The 23,334-nt window shown below is 43.7% G+C and overlaps 1 protein-coding gene across 1 annotated transcript in view; it reads right to left on the bottom strand.

The window, feature by feature from the left end:
• ITGA8 (integrin subunit alpha 8) overlaps positions 1-23,334 on the bottom strand; it is a 178,810-nt gene that overhangs the window by 150,618 nt on the left and 4,858 nt on the right. Inside the window, exons 3-5 of the mRNA XM_034760366.1 lie at positions 11,394-11,494; positions 7,585-7,708; positions 2,573-2,634 (exon numbers count right to left, since the gene is read on the bottom strand). Of these exons, the coding sequence (XP_034616257.1) occupies positions 2,573-2,634; positions 7,585-7,708; positions 11,394-11,494 (287 nt within the window). The remainder of the gene's footprint in view (positions 1-2,572; positions 2,635-7,584; positions 7,709-11,393; positions 11,495-23,334) is intronic.

The following is a 23,334-nucleotide window of genomic DNA, read 5'->3' as shown; positions in this document are numbered from 1 at the left end:
CTTTTCCCCCCCCGAGAAGAAACCAATTTTATTGAATTATTAGCCTGTTGTTGAAAGAATCCTCCTATAAATTGCTTGGATTTAATAAAAAACAAAACAAAAAAACACTCAAGGGCTGATGCTCAGCACTTTCTAAAAATCAGGCCCTGGTGAGTGACTCAAGTTGGGCACACAAAAATGGAGGCACCCCATGGGCGGGGCACCAGTGTCCCCCTTTGGTTAAACAGGATGTTGCACAGCATCTGCCCAGATCAGCAGGCCACCCTGCTTCTCTGAATCTCTGTAGTCCTATTCTGGAGAAAAGGACGTTAATTTGTGTCCCATGGGGTTGTACAGGGCAGCCCTTATGTTTGACAGGGGTAATCAGACCCTTGCCATCAATAGACCTGGAACCCCCTTTGGTTCTTAAGTCCCTGTTAAGGGGTCAGTAGGGGAATCCAGGCCCAACCACTCCACTGGGTTCCAGCTCAGATCCCTCAACCCAGACAGGCAGAATCCTGCTATACCCTGAGCTCCTTCCTGCCTCCCTTGGTTCTGTAGACTTCTGCAGCCTGTGGCTCTGGTTGTCCCTTCTCTGGGTCATTGTCACTCTGAGACAGCTTCTCACCAGTTTGCTGGCAGCTCCTTCTTTCCCGGGTCTGCTGGATCCTCTGGCAGCCACCTCACCCCTCTGCTTTTCAGCTCTTTTATTCAACCAGCTGCTCTGAGGCTGCCAATCAGCACTGATGGGCAGTTCCTTCATTAACCCCTTGGTTGCCAGGCCTGCCTAAGGTCTATGCACCCCATGACACAACCAAAATCACTAGTCACTTCTGAAGGTTGGGATGGCCAGAGCTATAGCTAGGGTGACCAGATATCCCGATTTTATAGGGACAGTCCCGATTTTTGGGTCTTTATCTTATATAGACTGCTATTACTCCCCCACCCCCGTCCCAATTTTTCACATTTGCTGTCTGGTCACCCTAGCTATAGCACAGGCTGTGATGGATTCAGGAGAAGTCAATGGGAGTGCATCTAACAAGTAAAAAGTTATCTGTAGCAGCTTTTATCTATTTTTGAAATTAAGCTGGGAAGTTTCAAGTCTGTAAAACTTTTGAGAAATTGCAGCTGTGACGGGTTGCTCCCCCTCCCCCAGGATGCCATCTGATGTACTGGGGTTTAACTGAGCCTCTCCTGCTCAACCAGCCTGGGTTCCCTCTTCCTGCTTTGCTGAATTAGGCTCTCTGGCCTCTTGCAGCATACACACACAAGTAGGGTCACACCCCGCTGCAGACAGACTGAAGTCAGCTCTGTGTGAAAGGGCTCCCCCAGCACTCACGTGCCCACCCCTTTTGGGAGACAAACCCAAAATACTTCTGTTTTGCACTGTATAGAAATATGTGTACAGCTCAAGCTCATAAAATTCGCCCTCTTCCTCAATGAGAAGAGAGATATGCATGACTTCTTGCCCCCACCAGTTAGAAACTGGATTTAATAATAAACAAATTTTATTAACTACAAAAGGTAGATTTTAAGTGGTTAAAGGGATAGCAAAAAGAACAAAGCAGATTACTAAGCAAATGAAACAAAACATGCAAATTAAGCTTGACACACTAGATAGGTAGGATACAAATGAGCAAATTCTCACCCTGAGTGATAAACAGGCTGGTAGATTCTTAAGGCACCAGTTGTCTTGGCTTTCCCAGGTTTTCATACACAGGCTAAAGGTTGTAGCCTAGGACTAGGCTAAAACCTAGTTTTAGCCTGATTTAGTTGGTGTTGGTCCTGCTTTGAGCAGGGGGTGGGACTAGATGACCTCCTGAGGTCTCTTCCAACCCTAATCTCCTATGATTCTATGACCATCACTTCTTACAGTTCAGTCTTTGTTCCTCAGGTGTTTTCAGGTCTGTTGTTCTAGGGAGAGTGAGGACCCCTCATGTCGTCATTGTTCCTCTTTTATATCTTCCCCCACTTGCTGGAAAGTTTTTTGCTGTGACCTGGGTCAAACAGTTCCCATTGTATAGAGCTATCTGACCTGGGTCAAACAGTTCCCATTGTGTAGAGCTATCTGACCGGGATCAAACAGTTTCCATTGTGTAGAGCTATCGGACCTGGGTCAAACAGTTTCCATTGTGTAGAGCTATCTCTGAGAGGTTTTTATTGCACACAGTTCCTGGGGTAATCCTTATGCTTGTGTGCATTTCTTCAATAAGTCCCTAACATTGTTTGGCCTCATCCAATGTAGCACATTTGAAATATAGAGACATGGTCAATGTTCCCAGCTTCAGATACAAAAATGATTCATGCATACAAATTAGATAAACATATTTAGTAAATCATAACCTTTCCAATGATACCTTACATGAGCCATCTTGCAGAAAGAACATCTCAGTTATGCCATATCCATATCACAAGCATATTTCCATAAAGAATATGGAGTGTAATGTCACAGCAGCAACTTCATGAAAAATGTTACTCAAAACAAGAAGGGGATGAATTTCCAGTCGAGGGACTGGAATAGATGAAGGAAGAGGTCAATGGGGGATAAATCAGCATAAAATTTCATCCAAGGAGTTAAAAAGTAGACTCTTACCTGGTAAAAATCTAAGCTGAAGCCTGCTTGACAGAAACCTTGTCCTTCAGGATCTGCATTGCCTGCATTATCAAAATATGAATATTTACTGATCTCATAATGCCTGAGTAGAACTTACTTATTGCCATAGGAGAGGGTTCAGAGAAGAGCCACAAGAATGATTAAAGGATTGGAAAACATGCCTTATAGTGAAAGATACAAGCAGCTCTATCTATTTAGTTTAACAAAGAGAAGGTGAAGGGGTGTCTTGGTCACAATCTGTGCATGCCTATATATGGAACAGAAGTTTGATAATAGGGGGCTCATCAGTTAGCTGACAAAGTTATAACAAGATCCAATGGCTGCAAGTTGAAACTAGTCAAATTTAGACTAGAAATAAGGTGTAATTTTTTAACAGAGAACCACTGGAACCACTTAGCAAGGGTCATAGGGGAGTCTCCATAACTGGCAATTTTTAAATCAAGTTTGGATATTTTTCTAGAAGACATGGTCTAAACAGGAATTTATATGATTTTATTTTAATTTTTATTTTGGAGAAATATGTTTTAATGCAGTGGTTCTCAACAGGGGGTCTGTTGCCCCCTGGGGGTCTGTGAACCCACAGTTAAAACCTAGAGCCCGAGCCCCAGCACCTCCTGTGGGGCTGAAGCCCCAATCTCTGGCGCCCCATGCGGGGCAGACGCCAGGAGCAGCAGGGCTGAATTCCGGAGCCCCAAGTTCCGGTGCTCCCAAGAGGGCAGAAGCCCTGAGCCTTTGAGCAGACTTGGGGGGACATGTGGGTGTTGCCCCTGCAAAAAAAAAAAAAAAAAAAAAAAAAACTACAGTGCAAGAGCAGGGCAATCCCGTGGCAGCTCCCCACACACACACACCCCGCCACCTCCTTCTCTCCCCGTCCCCTGGCCAGGTAGGAGGCAGGAAGCAGGAGCCAGGCAGTGCAGGACAACTGCTGCTCTTGCTGGTGTCATGGAGTAGGTAGCTATGGCATTCCCTTGTCTCCTGCTGCTGCTGCTGCAGGGGGTTGAAGCTGCTTCTCAGTTCCCAGCCCCCTTTGCTCACGCAGCTGGTAAGAGCTGCCTGGGCGGGAGGATCCAGCTCTGTGGCTGGAAGAGCCCTCAGGGAACGGGGACCGCAGGGGAGCCCTCCCGGCACACAGACACTAGCTACCCTTCTCTCTGCATCGAGCTAGCCCTTTTCTGCACCCTGAGCTACCCTCCTGCCCACACACAGCCCCTAGCTACTCCTCTCTCTGCATCCTGAGCTACTCCCCTGGCCGCACACAGCCCCTAGCTACCCCCTCCCTGCATCCTGAGCTACTCCCCTGGCCGCACACAGCACCTAGCTACCCCCCTGCCCGCACACAGCCCCTAGCTACTCCTCTCTCTGCATCAAGCTACTCCCTGCCCGCACACAGCCCCTAGCTACCCCCTTCCTGCACTCACCTTTGAGTTATAATTTTTGGTTGTGCCTCACCCCCCACATCCCAGACAGGCAGGTGACCTGCTGAGGTGAGTCAGGGGGTGGAGATGGTGCTCCCTGCCCGGACCCTGCCATGCGGAGTTGGCTCAACCCCCACTGGCCCCTGCTCACCCAAAATAGAAGTCAAAGTACATCTATGCATGAGGGCCCTTCCCCCCACCCGGCCCAGAGCCCCGAGTCTCCCCCTCTCCTGCTGGCCTGGGCCCTGGAGTTTTTAATAGCATGTTGTGGGGGGCCTCAGAAAGAAAAAGGTTGAGAACCCCTGTTTTAATGCATTTACGGATAGCAGAATCACAACAGCACACAAAACGTTCTAGGGATCCAGTCTGACAGGATCTGGTGCTGGTAGTAAGGCTGTGAGCTTATGCAGTTATTGTCTTAAGGATGTGGTCTTGTTTTGCTTATTTACATTTAGCAACTTTCTTGAATTTTTGTGCAATTAAATAAACCCCATAGCCTTGAGGCAAAAGGTACAAAACCACCTAAGGAGGTAAAAAGATTATATGGGACTCTATGTAATGAACAAATCAGGGCCCTCTGCAGAGCCATGAGATTGGTGCCAGATGATGATATCTTGAAAAATGATATTTACTACTTGGGACATTCTTCTCTCACTGCCTAGCCAAGGTCTCCAGCCACAATCAATAGGCATCCTGTCCGAACCAGTGTGGGTAACCAAAAATGAGTGGCTTAGCAAGGAGTCATAGAATTGCTGCAACAGCTTGATTTGCCATAAATACAAAAATAAGGGTCTCTTAGGAAGTTTGAAACTTTTGGATAAATAGTGACTTGGAGGGTGGGTCAATCTGGGTGTATTCAAAGGATCCACCCTGCAGAAGATCTTGGCTATCTATACAACCCTGAGGGACATACAAGTAATTCATAAAGCCAAGCTTTTTGAGAGATTGGATTTTGGGTTAAACAAGTATTGAACTGTAATATAATTCTGCATTTTCATGTATATTTGCTGACTCTTCTTTCTTAGTTCTATCACCATGAAGCAATAGACTTGGAATAGAGTAACCTGCTACAGTTGCCCAATATCTGTTGGAGGGAGGGAAGAAGAATGTGGCAATCTTTTCTCCTTCCTCAAACCCTTAAAGAGGACCTTCCCTATGAACACCAGGAACCTGGCGATGTGCAGGTTCAGGGGGCTACAACTGGACATCAAGTGAGGATGGCCATTGGAACAGTCCCTCCACATGGCATCATCCCTGAGCAAAGCCAAAGTGACACACCAGCAGGAACTAGCGCAGAGCTTGTGAACATGATTTTCCCACAGATTCAGCTTCTCAACTGTGGTGTCATCTCTCCCCTTGTTAGGGGTCTGTGTGTAAGGGCTAGGCCATGAGAGGGAGGCTTGGTAATGCAGCTCTGTCTGGAGCAACTCTGCAGTGGAGAACCTAGTGGGTAATACTGAGGGGTTGGCCCTACATGCAGATGGCCCAGTCGCCTTTGTATGTGCTGAGTTCCACGGGATTTTCTTGCAGATATTAGGAAGAATCACAGGGCTGCTTGATTGCACACATCTCAGATGTGCATTCTCAGGGCAGGCAAACAGGGCTACACAGAGGGTTTGGGGCAAAATCTAAAACTGAGCCCCCCCCCCCACCTTTCCAACAAAATTACCATGGATTCAAAAGAGGCCCCAGAGGGTGATGGATGGGGCTGAAGAGTGAATCTGCCCAACACTCGCCCACCTGTGGTAACTTCAGTCCAACGGGACAGGGCTCAGCACCCCACTCTGTGCACTGTGACCTAGTCATGACAATGGGATGGCCAGGCCAAACTTGAATGGTGCTGCCACCCCATGCACCAGGTCACAACACTTCAGAATGGGGGGCTTGGGGAAAACTGCCCTTTTGGTCCCCCTGCCTCGTGTGGCCCTGCAGGCAAACCTCACAGCATGGCATGATGTTATCTCTAGAACTCCACAAGAAGGAACTTGGCAAATTTCACTATCGTAGCCTCTTCAAAGGAGGGAGCAGGTCTGTTTACTTGTCTGCCCAGCACTTTGTTGCTACTATACAAATAAACTGAACATCAACAACTTAGCCCTCCTGTGGGCATTTCCACACAGAGGCATAGGCTAGCCCATAATATTAGCTATTAACTTTGGAAAACAGCACATGGCAAGAAACTGTGAAACAGCAGCTATTTCTGGTCTGTGGGAGAAGTAACTGCTAATCACTGAAATGATTCTGTATGGGCCCAATCCAAGTCCCATGAAGTCAACGGGTTCTTCTCATTGATTTTAACAACAGTTGGATGAGCCTTTAAGATGTCTCTCTACAGCTGCTGGGAGTGACTCGTGCAGTCTGGGTCCACAGATTTGTGCTAGATTTTAGCAAACATGCTAAAAATAGCAGTGTGGGAGCTTGGGCTTTGAAGCTTAGGTAGGGGGTTGGGCTTCAGGGCCCAAGCTCGAATGTTACAGCAACATCTACACAGTTATTTTGGGCGTGCTAGCCCGAGCCCTGTTAATGCAAGTCTGTTGACTTGGGCTGCGAGACTCGCTCCCAGCAGCTGTGCAGACACACCTTTAGAGTTTAGGGAAATAGCACATGAAGTGATTCTTTGCCAAAATAAAATAATAATAATAAAAAAATCACTGAGGCTAGGAGCTTAGCAGGATTCAGAAAGCGATGAAGTCATTCATATGGATAACAAGAATATATAGAGATATTGTAGTAAATATTTAAAACAACACACACACATACACACACTCGTGTTGGAACGGCTATAAACCTTCATGCTTCAAGGCTTAAGACAGTCTTTAGCTTTTGAGGTAGGAAGAAACTTCCTTGGGGCATGTTATCCCATCATTGCTTACTGCAGGAATTCTTACACCTCCCTCCAAAATATCTGGTAATGACAACTGTCAGAGGCAGGACACTGGACTAGATGTATCACTCATCTGACCTAGTATGGTATTTTTTGTATTCCTATAAATAATTGGGCTTGGGCCTTGATACACACCCTCTCTGACCTATTCCACAAGCAGGAAGGCATTAGAGTTGTGGAGGAGTTCCTCAATTCCCACACAACACAGATCAGCATGTGCAGTAGCACTGCTACTGTGGGCTGCTTTCTTGTGCACAGGAAGTAATACACAATCAACCTATTGCTGGTAATTCGGACAATGCAGCCGTTTCTATCTCAGTGCAGGAGCTGCTCATAGGATGGCAATTCTATAATGACAGATTCACATTCAGAATGAGCAACCGTTTAAAAATGCTTACTTATGCTTTTCGAGATCTGTTTGCTGCATTTTAAACCCTATTAAATTAAGCAAATTATATTTTATCACCATAATTACACAAGCCTTATTTACTTAATCTCTGCTCTTTTAATTATACAATAAAGCATCCAAGTGGAGACATATAGTTTAATGTCTGCCTTTCTTTATATTCCTTCCCTGGGTGACATCCCTCAGTAATTTTCATCTAGCCAAGACAGCACTAAGATTGAAAGTATGAAACCACTGATCCCAATTTCAGTTCTATTGAGGCAAGAGCATTTATATTAAAACTTACTGTTGCGACAAGGAGAATACTCGGCATATGCACTGAAGTTCTGAATTGCGACATAGCAGGTGCCAACTGGATCCTTTTCAGGGGTGGCTTTAAGGGTCCTCCAATGATATAAGGGAGCACAAGCCTATTAAAACAGTAATTATGTAACAGATCTTTTATGTGCCATGCATGGGCTAAGTCAGTTCTTCATTAAACAAATTAGCTATTTTTGTTCCTGTTAAGTTTCTATCATTTGGGTAGAAACTGTCATACTAGGGTGGATGAAAGAACCATGGGAACCTTCATAACTTGCAATGTTCTCTTCTTCCCTCTGCATCATTAACAATCCACTTACATCTAAGGACCAAACTTGCCCTCTCCCTCCTCTCCCTGGACAGGTAAATTGTCTCAGATAGTGTTACCCACTTTTAAGCATGTGTTATTAAACCCCCTCTGTGCCTGATCCACAGAAGATGAGTTTGCTACTGTCCCAGTTAGGGGACTTAGTCCTTTGCCCTATGGTTTTAGTTTGAAAGGTCCCTGGTTCAATCAATCCCTCGGGATTCTCACGATGTTCATTGTTACAGCATGGTTCTGCTGTGCGGGGGAATAAGAGGAGGTTCTGCAGAGCTGAGCTCTTTCTGTTGCAGCACAGAGGGTGTGGCCGGTGGTCTGATAGAGGACAATCAAAGTGAATTTATTTCTTGTAATTATAATTGTAGATGCATTTCAGAAAGTTTGACAAAATCATTTGCAAAAGAAAACTTATAACAGTAAAATTTGGCCTAATTCTATTTTATTGTTGTTGCTGCTGCTGCAGTAGAAAAAAAATTCAAGCAATGTGATAATGGATTCTCCCTTTTTCCCCATGGAACCCTATCAAAGTTTAAACCTTTAGTTTTCTCACTTCCAAAAGTCAGCAATTCAAGGTTTTGCCTTAAAATTGTTGACTTTAGCTACTGTGACAGGATGCTGGGCAAGAACTGCTGGCTCAGCCCTCTGTCTTGCCAACCCTCATTATGGGAAGGAAATTGGAGCTGGCTAGAGAAAACCTGCGCCTATTTGGTGAGTGGGAGACAGCTGCCCACCCAATTAGTCTGGGGCTAGATAAAGGCTGCAGGGAAGGAAGCCAGGGAAAGGGGAGGAAGCAGAGTGATAGCCCTTCCCTCCTGGGAGCAGACACTAGAAGCAAGCTGTGTATGGGGAAAAGGCAGAGGTGAAAGTAAGCCGGTACGGTCTGGTACAGCATACCGGCAAGAGCAGGTATGCCATACCGGATCAGACTGGCTTCCCCAGGCCAACGATTTAAAGAGCCTGGGGGGAGCCCCGGGCCCTTTAAATTGCCACCAGAGCCCCACTGCCAGAGCCCTTGGTTGGCAGAGGTGGCTCAGGTGGTGATTTAAAAGGCCCTTTAAATCACCACCCGACCCCCTGGCTGCTGCCACTACCCTGGGGGCTCCGGCAGCAGGGCTCGGGTGGTGATTTAAAGGGCCTAGGGTTCCGGCTGCTGCGGGAGCCCTGGGCCCTTTAAATCGCCACTGGAGCCCCGTTGCCAGAGCCCCGAGGTGGCGGCGGCACAGGGCTCCGGTAGTGATTTAATGTCCTGGGCGCTCCCAGCCACTGCTACCGCAGCAGAGCCCCAGGCCCTTTAAATTGCCACTCGAGCCCTGCTGCAGGAGCCCTGGGGTAGCGGCAGCAGCACAGGGCTCCCGCGGTGATTTAAAGGCCCAGGCGCTCCCGAGCTCTGCTGCAGGAGCTGTGATGTAGCGGCGGCAGCCGGGAGCCCCTGGGGCTCCATCGGCAATTTAAAGGACCCGGGGCTCCTCTGTGGCTGGGAGCCCCTGGCCCTTTAAATTGCTGCCTGAGCCCCACTGCCGGAACCCCCAGGGTAACAGCGGTGGCGGGTCTCTGGCGGTGATTTAAAGGGTCAGGGGCTTCCAGCCGCCACTACTGAAGCGGAGCCCCAGGCCTTTTAAATCTCCGCTAGATCCCTGAGTAGCGATGGCAGCCAGGAGCCCCTGGGGCTCCGTCTGTGATTTGAAGGGTCTGGGGCTCCGCTGCGGTAGCGGCAGCTGGAGCCCCAGGCCCTTTAAATGGCCCCCTAGCCCCAGGGCTCCCAGCCACCTCTGCAGCTGGTAGCTCTGGGGGTGATTTAAAGGGCCTGGGGCTCCCAGCCGCCGCTACCACAGCTGGAGCCCCGGGCCCTTTAAATCTTGATTTAAAGGGCCTGGGGATTTAAAGCCCCGCCTCTTCCGGTTGAGGCCACGCCCCCTGCTCAGGACTCTGGCGTACCGGTAAATCCTTTAAGTTACTTTCACCCCTGGGAAAAGGTGGTGGGAGCACAACTTGTGAATAAAAAGCACCAGCAGTTACCGAACCCCAGGGTCTCCAAGTGACTTTAGCAGCGCAGCAGGGGCAGGAGCAGGAGCCAAGAGGGGCCTGCCATGAGCTGCTTCAGCTCCATTGCAGAAAGTTTGGCAAAACTGCTGATGAGAAAACGTACTAGAACCAAAATGAAACAGGCCTCTACTGGACAATGTATATTTTTTATGGCACAGCAATCAAGGGTGGGATTTCCTCACATCTGACTAAAACTAAGGCATTCTAAGTGTCAGTGAATAGTTGTATCAGAAGAGATTATATTTCAGCTTGCTAACTGTTATTATTAGAGCACATGATAAGTATTCAGCTATTTAAATCAATATAACACTTTATGACAAACTTTAGTTAAAGCCAAATAATATGTTAGGATTTCCTGTTTAACAATAATTGTATATATGTTATCAACTTGTAAATAAAAGTACGTCTACCAGATGCAGGTACCAAATCTGCAACTTGACAGCTACGATAACTCAGATGCAAAACCACAGGGAATTAACTGTACATGTTAGTTCTGTAACATAAGAGAGCGATGTTTTATTCATCACCTGTTTTATGTCAAAATCCTTTTCTGGGGTTAACCACAAGATCAACTATTTAAAGTAAGGCATTTTCTTTAGATACTTATTCCCATTAATTAATAACTGAAACAGCTTTAAACAAATCCCAAAGCAAAAGTTGTTGTTTCATAATTGTAAGGAAAATAAAGTATGGCCAAACTAAAGTTTCACATCACAAAGTGTTTAGTATCTTTTTCACTGTGAATCCTAGTGCAAAAACTATGAATGTAAAATGTCTGTGTATAGCATACATCAGCTCCATACTATGCAACAAAACTACTCAGGATAAGAAAGAAATCAAATATATCAGTATAAATATGCAGTAGGGGCTTTCTATCAGTGCCTGCAAAATGTTCTATAAAATCAGAACACATACACTTAATGTTTTTAAAAGCAAAACTCTTATTTAGTCATTACCATGACTACAATATAATTAAATATTGATACAAATAGTAACATTTTCATCAGGATATCAATTGATCTTCACTGGAATTTTTGGCTTCCTTTAGGTAATTCTGTAGCTAACTTTCCTCATAAAGCTTTACAATACATTACAGGTTTTTAAATATATGGCAATCAGTTCATATATATCTTAAAAATAGTTCCACTATTTTATGCTTTGAATAATAAATTAAATTACTCATTTGCTTGCACGATGAGTAAAATGCCTTTCTTCATTTCTAACTGCATTAAAATGGTCTTCAAGTATGCAGTTCAGTCTGATTTTTATATATTGCTTTTATTGTCTGATCTCTCTCTCTATATATATAAAATCTGTTTTTGTATATATGTATATTCTAAAACTTATTAGTTGTGTACACACACACATTTAAGATATACAGTTCAGAAAACATAAACATCTGAAAATGAATATCAATTCGTTAAACTTACCACAACTTTTCCTTTATGAGCCTTGACAGTTGCCCCAAACCACTGATTTGACTTAAACTCAATAGGTTCCCTGGTGCTGTTGACTTTGATTTTTCTGTTGTCTGACAAAGAAAGAAACAGGCTGCTGATATCTAATTTAAAAAATGTTACTTCATTGGCTTCAGCTAGATGATAATAGAGCAATGGACATATGAATTATATCACATCTATCATCCTCAGACAAGTTTCATTAATGTGGTAAAGGCATTTTAATATTGTTCAAGCACATGTCATTGGTCACTGAAAAATGCCTCTATCACTGTAATGGCAATGAAAAACTTAGGAAACTAAGGAAAAGTCTAGCCCTCTATCCAGACTGAAAAATTTGTTTAGCTGTGGATTTCTTATAAAGAATGAACAAGAATCCCTACAAAATGAGCCAAAATTTCATGAAACTGTTCTCAAAAGTCACATAGCTTTATACTGTGACAAAATATGTATTATAATAATTGTTGGCCAGGCAAATGCAATTTCTCAGCATGCGTTATTCAAGGACCAGTATTAAGTATAGTAAAGGACTTAGTTCTTAACTGAATTACATGAGTACATACTGCCACAAGAGACAGTTCTTTAACATGGCTTTATATACACTTTGCAGATGTCAGCATAAGAGGAGCCATCTGGGTAAAGACTCAGCCCAATTATAATGCATTTCAGGTTTAATAAAAAGCAGACATCCCTTCCTTTCACCCTCAGTACTCTGAAGTAAACTGATTTCCCACATGGTCTTAAAGTATGCTCCTCCCTCACCAGTCACTCCTAATGAACTTCTCAATTTATATATAAGCAGCTTATTACCCATATCCCCTCATATCTGTCTTCTCTTACTTTTGTCTCTGGTTCTTATCAAGGAGTATTTCACAAGAATCAACTCTTTTTTACGCATTTTCAGTGAAAATAAAAACACACACACTGTCAAACCTGGAATGTAGAGATTTTTTTTAGCATCATATTACATTATTTTAATTTAAGTAAAGGAAAAACAAAAACACACCAGTAAAAATTAAAGAGTCAACATTTTCCTGCAGTTAGAGACAGTGGTAGATGAAATACCTATGTTCTTTCCTATTCTAAGCACAGGGTATATTGTGGCATTGGAGACTCTGCTGTGCGATAACTGCTGATAAATGTTATTGATACAACCTGAACTGGGGTGAAAGAACCATTATATTAGGGGATACAAGGACTCAGGATCTGTATTTTTGTTAATTTAGGACTATGTATGAAGTCACAGGATCAGAAAAACTGACTCAGAATGAATGTATGAAAGTTTTGAGAAAGTTCCTTTCATTTATATGAACCATGTGAAATTTGTATATTTCTGTGCCTCACCAATACAGGTTTTCTAGTACTGCAATTAGCACTTACAGAACTGGCAAAAGAGCCAGAAACTTTATTACATGCATACTTGTGATTTTCAGAAATCAGCAAGAATATATATAAAAATATACTTAATTTTTTTTTTAAGCAGGAAACTATTAAAGGGCCAAAACTTTAGGGGTGTGACAGAAGATGACCTTCGCGAGGCATTGCATTGGAGGAGTTGCCAAATTCCACCCACCTTTTGGTGCCACTCTTTTGATTCGCTCTCCCAAAGGGGGCAGACATGCAGACACTTTCAAGCTCTCAAAGCTTCTTTTTTGATTAAACCAACATATTTGAACATAGGCTATGTTCAAGTATGTGGTCTTGATTTAAAACAAAGCTTTTAAAGCTTGAAAATCTGCCATGGGTTTTGACTTACAGCTGCCAACCTTAGACTGACTCTGAAGAGTGAATCCTCACAACCACTTTTCTAGCTTGAAAAGAGTATTTTTATTTGAAACAAACATATTTGTGTACAGGCAGATTGTAGTCAAATGTGAGTAGAAGTTATGCTTTATAAACAACACCTCTTGTTCAAGAATCACCCCTCTGAGAATGAATCCAAGATGGAGGCTGGGATTTCAGAGCTCCTGCAGAACCCTATACAACTCTACACTTTGTCCCATGAGCCCTTGACACATTAAAAGCCATGATGCTGTGTAGGATAAAGGGCCTAAACTACAGTGAGATAACCTGATGTCTCACTACATTTTCTCAAACCGCACAAGATTGTTTCAGGGGTAACTAACTAGAGTATGTGAGTCGAGCATCAGTCAAGCTATGACCTTGTTTCTCTTTTCTCCATACAGGCCAGCAAAGCTGGTACTTGTCACAGGGCCTGCCTGAAGCACAATATGGCTGTGCTTTCTCAGACATTGCACCTGTCTGAAGCACAATGCCTTCAGGAGCTCCTGCTAGGGGAGCACACCTCACCACCACCCCTGGATGTGCCTTTTATGTACCACGTAGCTCTTCACATATAACACTTCCTGAAGCCAAACCAGTATTGAGATCATGATAAAACAACAACTATTTCTCGCAGCTTTCCCCATATAACTCTACTGAAATAAAAGACAACATAAAAATGTTTGCAGTGTTCTTGTAGCCGTGCTGGTCCCAGGATATTAAGACTTGAAGAGAACTCTGTGTAAGCTTGAAAGCTTGTCTCTCCCACTAACAGAAGTTGGTCTAATAAAAGACATTACCTCATCCACCTTGTCTCACATAAAAATGGACACATCTGTGAATTTACCCAGACTGTGTTATTCTATTTGCATCGTACACTGCATGTTTCATTAGAGAACAGGTTTCTGTGGGAGTACAACACAAAACAGCTGCTATTTCACTGTATCATAGATACTTATATGGCCCCCATTACAGTAGTGTCCAAGCGCCTCTCAACCTTTAATGTATTTATCCTCACTACACCCCTAGAAGATAGGAAGTGCTATTATCCCCACTTTACATAGGGGCAACCAAGGCACAGAGAGGCTGTGCCTCTGATCATTCAATATGTGTGGTGAAGTGTGGAATTGTACCAGCATCTCCCAAGTCCTAGGTTAGTGCCCTAACCACTCAACCATCCTGCTTTGCTAATAATTGTAGTCCATGCTCAGCTGTGCTGAACCTCCTTCCTTTTGTCCTTACCCCATACCGAATTTTGATTGACTTAACTGGTAATTTTGCCTGACTCAGAAGAGCAGCTCTTTAAAATGCCAAAGCAGCATGTAGTTTCTCAAAGAAATGCTGCCCCCTTTTACCAGGCTCCAGAGGGCAATTCCTGCAATGAAACCCATGTGGCTCTACCGCTGTGTGGACACAGAGTTTTTTATGGAATGCTGTTGACAGAGTCTTGGATGCAGGGCAGGAGGTGGCCCTGGAAGGAGCGGTACTAAAGCCAGTGGATCTCTGCCTATTACATGAATCCAGCAGCCATTTTTCATATGGAGGATGGAAATAGCAACAGTCTAGGGAGCCATTGTGGCTCTACTGCTATTCCATGGGTTGGGAAGAGAGGACTCTTTGCCCATGCCCTCAACTCCCAACCTCGTTACTGAGGATGTGAGTTGGATAATAAAGTTCTCATGGACCAAATCTAAGATCCTTATTCAAACCTTACTCAGGGAAATTCCCATTGACTTCAGTGGGGGTTTTGTTTGAGCAATGACCTCAGGAATAGGCTCATGAAAAAATGAAAATGAGCACTAATATTATTTCCCAAAATGGGACTAAGATTACCTAACATGGCAGAAATCAAGAGTTTATGCAGAAAGTTTCCTTGTGTTTCCATCAGGTCAAGCAAATATCACATGCTTTTTCAATCTGTTTAGCAAACCGTGCCACATGGCACCTGTTGGTAGTATGACCTAGCACAGCATTTATCCGTGGTGTGGACCAAATGATCATGACAGCAGCTTCAGTGGAACTTCCACTGAAATCGTGTCATTGGTGTTATTTCAATGGGGGTTGCAGTGGTGTCACTGAGAGGAGAATTTAGCCCTGTATGGCCACATGTCCTAGAGGATAATTTCAAGGACTCCATAATTCAGCCTCCCACATCAGCGTATATGTGGCAGCAGCAATGCACAGAATGATCAAGCATGTGCTAAGCATAATTCTTGTAGGAGTGTTTTTGTGTTTTTAAGTCCACACAGCAGTAACACAATTAAGAAAAATGTTAATCCACATAGTTAAATATAAATCTATGTTAAAACAACATTGTAGGCCACAACTGTACGCTTGAAAACTGAGCAGTAATAGGTACACCTGTGTATCCCGTATTTGCGTATGTTAGATCAAATTTAGCCCTTCATAAGTAAGTGCAATTCCCATTTGGCTCACCAAGTGAGTAACTACACCTATGAGCAGTTAAGCATGCAGCTACCTAACTTGCATCTGCAAAAGCTTCTGTGAATGGATAAATGCAGGATTTGCATACTGAATGGCTGCATATGAAAATATTTGCTGGTGCAGTACTGATTTGCATATTTAGTTATTTTGCCCACTAATCCATCGCCACCTACACTACTTCAAATATTCCAAACCCCTGTGCAGCTGTCAAACTACTGATGCTGCTTTTTTTTTTTTAAATCAACCTGTCAGAAAAATGCTTCCTTCTTATTCTTCCAAATGGGATGCTTCTCCCCAGGAGTTACTGAGGTCCAGGATAGGCAATATTCAGACCCATATCTTGTAACTCCTTGGAACTAGAGAGGAAAGCTCTGTATCATTAAAAAGCCAGGAATTCCCATTTCCAATTACATAAAATGTATTTACATGGGTATCAAGTTTTGAACTTTCTTACTTTTGAGGCACAGCCTAGGGCATTTTAAAAAGCTGTTTTCTTTTCTCTAAAATGTTGGGGAAACCCTCCAGGGGTAGGTTTCCTGGGATCCCAAAGAATGAGTGTGAACTGTTACTGCTAAACACCTGGAAACCTGTTCTGTCTGCTCTTAGATGAGACTTTGTAGACTAAACAACAGCACCTATAGCTAATACTCCACTGGCCACACTGCAAATCCACTTCCCATTCTTAGTTTTAATTCTGATCCAGTAACCTCCAATATGTAGACAAGATCATTCCCACCTGATGCTATATACAGCCCATGGATTTCCTTTCCACTCCCCTAACAGATTATGCTAGTCTCCACTCCAGCTCTCTGCAGATGCAGGAGGAGGAGACACGTCAGTGCTTATCCTCGCATTTGGGGCATGTCTACAATACAAACTTTTGCCAATGCATTTTATGGCAGCATAAAACCACTGCATTTAATATAATGCTTGTGCACATGCATCCTTACTTTGGCACTGTGCGTACTTACCAGGAATGCTTGTTTCGATGTACAATGCAGTGCATTATGGGTAGGTCACTCTCCACCATCCAGCACCCACTGTCTTTTGGGAAGTTCTGGCAATGCATGGTGGGGCAGAAATGAATCTTGCAGAAGTGACTAGGACTGCAGGGTCAAGTTCCCATCATACAACTTTCTTCAACTCATAATGCCATCTCTATCCCACAATTTCTGTGTCTATTTTGAAAATCCCATAACCCGCATGGGACTTTTTGCTGTTCACTATCTCTGATGGAAGCCTGGAGCCCCCACAGCTCTGCACCATTGCTGGGAGCATTGCAAGCACAGGACATATGAGCCTCTGGTATTTGCAGAGCCCAAAGAAGAGCCATGGGGAACATGATGATTTCCAAGCAGTCAGATTGCTGTGGGATATAGCAAGAACCAGTTAAAGGTAGAGCAGTTTCAGGCAGTGGAGCATTGCTTCAGGGCCCGAGAAATGAGCACTGATTGGTGGCATCATATCATAAGGCAGGATTGAGATGACAAAAAGTGGCTGCAGAACTGTCAGATGCACCTCGACAGCACCAAGAAAAGATTGAACTTCTGGCTCAGCAGGTGCAGAATGACAGTTGAACATGCTTTTGGTAGATTGAAGGGTTGCTGGCATCGTGTATTCACAAAATTGGATCTCAGTGAGAAAAACATCCCAAGGGTTATAGCTGCCTGCTCTGGCTTGCATAATATTTGTGAAGCAAAGGGAGAAAAGTTGCTGCTGGGATGGAGGGTGGATGGGGAGCCCTCCACTTGAGTGTCTGCTGAGTTTGAACAGCCAGACACAAGGGCTATCCGAATAGCTCAATGTGGAGCTATACAGCCAGGGAGGCTTTGAAAAAACACCAAGCCTCAGTAATGCATTGAGGTGTACTGTGCTCTACCTGGCCCTGCAGTTTAGGGGCCTGTTAGGAACTGTGTGGTGCTTGGTGCACATCTATGAATATAAAAGTGACAAAGCACTTATTAATCTGGTGGTGTTTGCTGTACATTTATGATTATAACATTGTTTTTGTCACTGAGCCAATGAGTTGGGTCACTCTGTACAGTAACAAGTAGGTGGGTGCTTTCAGAACTACTAGGCACATTGCAGCATATGTTGGGAACTAATAAAGATGAATTATTTCCCAAACAATAGAGTTCTATTGAGTAATGAAAACACTTCAAAAAATTTCTGTGCAAGTTAAAAGCAAATTCATTAAAATCTTAACAAATTTATAGAACAGAGCTTAAAGAAGGGAAAGGAACATTCATTTCCTTTTTAGCTACACATTCATCAACAGTGGTTCTCACAAGTCAGTGTACATGAAGCTGTGGTTGTCCTTAATGTGTGTCATCCCCCTTTTCCCCCCCTCCTCTGAGGTGTAGCAGTAGGGATAAGGATGCAGCTCTTGATGCCACAGGGAATGTTGAGGGGGTTTGTAGGGAGGTTCTATACTGAAGTTCTCCATGGACTACAAAAGGAGGTGAGCCCAGGATTGTTGAACCTGTAGGTCCACAAGAGTCTGCAGCATCTGTGAGTGCAGCTGAACAAGTGCCATTATGTACTGGTGCATCACCCTGCCTTACTCCTGGGCCTTTCTCCTGCCCACTATTTCCTTCTCCATACAGTTTGCAATATTCATGCTCCAGGCCCTCTGTTCACAGTCTGATGCAAGATCTCGCTGAACATGTCATCCTAAGTCCTCTTTCTTCTCTTCCTTATCTGGCTCAGGCATTCTGCAGGGGTGGAGGGAGAACCCCTCAAGGCCACAGCTACTAATGGCGTCCCAAAGCCACCTAGGCCCAGATGCTACTAGCCTGTGTACTGCAATTGTACCTGCTGAAGTTATCAGTGAGTGGCGTGGGAAAGTGTCCCACCATGGAGGAGGAAATGTGGCTACCATCCCTAGAAACCTTTGGGAGAGAATTGCAGAGTATCCACATGAAAATTCCAATGAGAAGTTGGGGGAAGCATCACTGTACTGGGAAATAAATGTACACACTTACCCAAAGTTCCTTCCCCTGCATCAGGCTCACCCATGCCCGACTGCCGGGGGGGGGTCCTTCCGCGCTCCTGGTCTTTGGGGCACTTCAGGGTGGGTCCCGGAGTGAGTGAAGGACCCGCTGCAGAATTGCTGCCGAAGACCCGGAGCGCGGAAGGACCCCCCGCCGCTGAATTGCCGCCAACGGCGGCAAAATGCCACCCTCCAAATCCCCCAAATCCTGGTGTCCTAGGCGACTGCCTAGGTTGCCTAAGTGTAAGCACTGGCCCTGCTTCCACAGTTCCTTTGCTTTCATGCGGCACTACTACTAATCCCTGTTGTATCCTTTTTCTTGCATCTGCCATGCAATCTGATCATAGATGTCCATATTTCTATGACTGGTCCATAGCTGTACTTGCACAATCTCTTCTTCCCACAGGCCCAGGAGATCCAATATCTCTTGTCTACTCCAAGCCAAAGTGCGTCTGGAGCATGTAGCCAGCATGGTCAACATGGTGAGCTGGGCAGTGGCACATAATGCAAGCTGCAAGATGTTGTGTCCAAGCTGGACAATCAGGAAAAGGCGTTCAAAAATTCACAGGGTTTTAAAGGGATGGGGGGAAGGCTTCCATTCGCCATGACCCCGGGGCAGTGGAATTCACTGTTGGGCATTGTGGAGCAGCTGCTGGAGGACTGTTAAGGTTGACACAGGTCTACATTCACCGCGTCGACATCAATACATCGACCATGGCTCAATGCTGGTGGTGTTATTATGTTAGTGTAATGGAGAGCTTACATCAGTGGGAGACAAATTTAAACATAGACACATGCACAACTAAGATGACACAAGGTGTCTTAAATTGACCTAACTTTGTACTGCAGACCAGGCCTTAGTCACCCATTTTCCTTCTTAACATTCACATGAGCATTGATTTTAGGTCTGTCACATAGAAGTGCCGAGCACCATCACAAGGCTAGGAACTAGAATCTAGGAACCAGGGTCTGGTGGGCCAAGCAAAGAGGTGATAATTGGTCCTGTTGGAAATTGGGAGAGGAGGAGACTGACTTTAGGAAACTCAGTTTGCTTCTCTGTGCCTCAGTTTCCACATTAGCAAAATGGAGGTAATGATACTGACTTCCATTATATAGTGCTTGTAGGTCTACAGATGGAAAGCTTTAGATATTATTTTTATTAGTGTTTTAAAGCAGTTAAATCTCTTGGGATTATCATGAGAGGGGCTCTATTTTGAAATTTGATTTTGCATAAGTGGATTTACATTTTTTTATTGTGCATTAGATTTCATTCATGCAAGTTGTTTTAATTTAATTGGGCCATACCCAGAAGTTTTTATTCCATTTTTACTTTTTCCTGACTCAGGGAAATTATCATTGAAGTCAATGGGAGTTAAATTACTTTTTCCTTTTTCTCCTTAAAATGTGATTGGGATTGGGAAAAGAAACCACATACCTGCCATAAATCAGAACTCTACATGGGAATCATTAAGCCCATGGTAAGGCAAAACCGGTGTTGTTGAATCAATAGTGTCAGAATTTGAAGGTGGGGTGAACTTTTTCTCCTCTAATATTTTCTCTTGAGATGCAAATCCTATTTTATAACAGGATTCTAAATTTCCCACGGGATTTTATCATCTTTACAGTTAATAGTTTTTTTTTATATAACTAAATCTCCTGAGTCTCACAATACATCCTTTCCTTCTACAGTACCTGGGTTTTGTTACAATCAACTCTGCTTCTGGCCAAACTGGCTCATGTTTTCTCTCAACCGCACACTTGGCCAGAGTTAACCTAGACTTTCCCCCCGCCTTTTTTTTCTTGACAGGCTATTCATATTTTCTACAGTTAGTTTGAAAAATACAACCTGTCTGACTAATATATGATGAAGCACACTCAGAGGAGAGAGAGAACATGCTGAATCCTGGAAGACTGGCAAATTCATGCCCCATCAGTGCTGCCTTTTTAAAAGTTGTTACTGACCATCATGTACCTAAATCATTTTAAAATGAGTTTTTGAAATGTGTACTCTTAGTTTTCCAACAGATCGGATGTATAAATAGTTAAAATGGGGATTCAAGTTTGGTCCTGAGCTGCAAGATGTTCTGGATGCTTTAGAAGTAAAGCACTTAGTCAAACAGGGGGAAAGATTTCTGCAAGTTGCTCTTCTGCTACCCCTTCTGGTCACCATAAGGAACAGCACCCATATTAGTACTTGCCAGACCAAGTCTCACCTTCAAAACACAAGTTCAGCAGAACCTCAGAGTTACAAACTGACTGGTCAACACACACCTCATTTGGAACCTGAAGTACACAATCAGGCAGCAGCAGAGACCGGAAAAAAAAAAAAAAGCAAACACAGTACAGAAGCTGGGAATGGGTGACAGGGGATGGATCATTTGAAGATTACCTGTTCTGTTCATTCCCGCATTAGCCACTGTCGGAAGACAAGATACTGGGCTAGATGGACTTTAGTCTGACCCAGTATGGCCAGTCTTATGTCCTTACAATGTTAAACATAATCTACTAAAATAATAAAGGGAAAGTTTAAAAAAAGATTTAACAAGGTAAGGACACTATTTCTGTGCTTGTTTTATTTAAATGAAGATGGTTAAAACCAGCATTTTTCTTCTGCATAATAAAGTTTCAAAACTGTGTTAAGTCAATGGTCAGTTGCAAACTTTTGAAAGAACAACCATAGCACTTTGTTGCAAACATTTCAGAGTTATGAACAACCTCCATTCCCGAAGTGTTCGTAACTCTGAGGTTCTCATGTATTAAGTAATTAAGCCTCACAGCTACAACGTAAGTGGGTATTCTTAGCCCCATTTCTGAGATGGAGAAACTGAAGCAAAGAAGTTGTTACTTGCTGAAGGTAAAGGAGGGAATCTGTTTCAGAACCAGGATAGGAACTCGGGAATTCCTGATTGCCTGTCCAGTGCTCACATCACACTAAAACGTGCTCCTCCAACCCCATCTCCCTCTCATTATATTCCAAAGAGAGTCATATCCAGCTTTCCACTGCTTAAGGGTAGGTCCGTGCAATATGACACCTTTAAAGGGGAGGGAGGGGAAAAGAGGGAACAAAGTGGAGAATCCTTAAAGACATCTTCTCACCTCCCCACTGGAGCAAAGCACATACATCGTTAAGGGGGTTAATTGCTGTTGTTGCTTAGTAATTAAGTCAGTTTAGTGCTCTGGAGAAGTGCTGGATTGACTGATCTGAAAAAAATGAAGTCCCCTTACTTTTCCACAAGCTAGGTATTAACACCCACAAATATGCACATTACATGCCATAAAGCACTGCAAGTTAGTTTTGGGTTAGTTTTATCACTAGTGGATGAAAATCATCATGACTTGACAGATTTACATATTCTTATGTGATATGTGACAGTTTGGGATAATCCACTGTAGAACAATTGACATTATGCCTTGTGATTTTTCTACACAAATATGAACACCTAGCAGATATTCTTGTTTAGCAGCTAGAACAAGGCACTCTGAAGCAGTGACAGACATTTAAAGTTAGTTTCATATCTCACTGTGTACTGGTCTCAGTTCCAACACCTCTTCCTGTCCAGCATTGTCTCCTAACAACCCTCAAGAGTTTGTGGAGAAGAGGTTTATCTTGAGCCATTCTTCTTCCCTTGCTTGTTTTAACTTACAACCCCATATTAAACTAAACCAATACATTCAGACAGTAAACATCCAAAACAACCAGGTCAACATTCAGTAATCATAAATTATTACAGAGCAGCTGTAATTACTATCCCACCATAAAGATAGCATATGGCATAATACAGCTTCCTGACTCTTGACTGATGTCATTATCAGCTCTCTCTCTTTTTTCTCCCCATTTGAGCAGAGGGAGGATATTAATAGCATGAATTCAAATACTGGTGATGCATTTGGAATGTTGTTGATGAACGAACGATGCTTGAAATTCAAGTCAAAGACTTTAAGGTCAGAAGGGACCATCACTATCATATAGTTTGACCTTCTGCACATTGCAGGCCACAGAACCTCATCCACCCACTCCTGTAATAGACCCGTAACCTCTGGCTGAGTTACTGAAGTCCTCAAATCATGATTTAAAGTTACAGAGAATTCACCATTTATACTTGTTTAAACCTGCAAGTGACCCCTTCCCCGTGCTGCAGAGGAAGGAGAAAACTCCCCAGAGTCTTTGCCAATTTGACCCAGGGGAAAATTCCTTCCTGACCACAAATATGGAGATTGTTTAGACCCTAAGCATATGGGCAAGACCTACCAGCCAGACACCTAGGAAAGAATTATCGGTAGTAACTCAGAGCCCTCCCCATCTAGAGCCCCATAATGATCCATTGGAGATATTTGCTGCTAGCAGTCAGCTACATGCCACTGTAGGCAGTCCTGTCATACCACCCCCTCCATAAACTTATCAAGCTCAGTCTTGAAGACAGTTAGATTTTTTCCCCCCACTGCTCCACTTGGAAGGCTGTTCCAGAACTTCACTCCTGTGATGATTAGAAACCTTAACTTAATTTCAAGCCTAAACTTGGTGATGGCCAGTTTATATCCGTTTATTCTGGATTGTCCACATTGGTGATTAATTTAAATAACTCCTCTCCCTTCCTGGTATTTATCCCTCTGATGTATTTATAAAGAGCAATCATATTTCCCCTCAGCCTTCTTTTGGTTAGGGTAAACAAGCCAAGCTCTGTGAGTCTCCTCTCA

The sequence above is a fragment of the Trachemys scripta genome, chromosome 2 (assembly GCF_013100865.1).
Source record: "Trachemys scripta elegans isolate TJP31775 chromosome 2, CAS_Tse_1.0, whole genome shotgun sequence".
Taxonomy (NCBI): domain Eukaryota; kingdom Metazoa; phylum Chordata; order Testudines; family Emydidae; genus Trachemys; species Trachemys scripta.
Note: the sequence above shows the minus strand (reverse complement) of the source record. Positions and strands in the feature narration are given on the sequence as shown.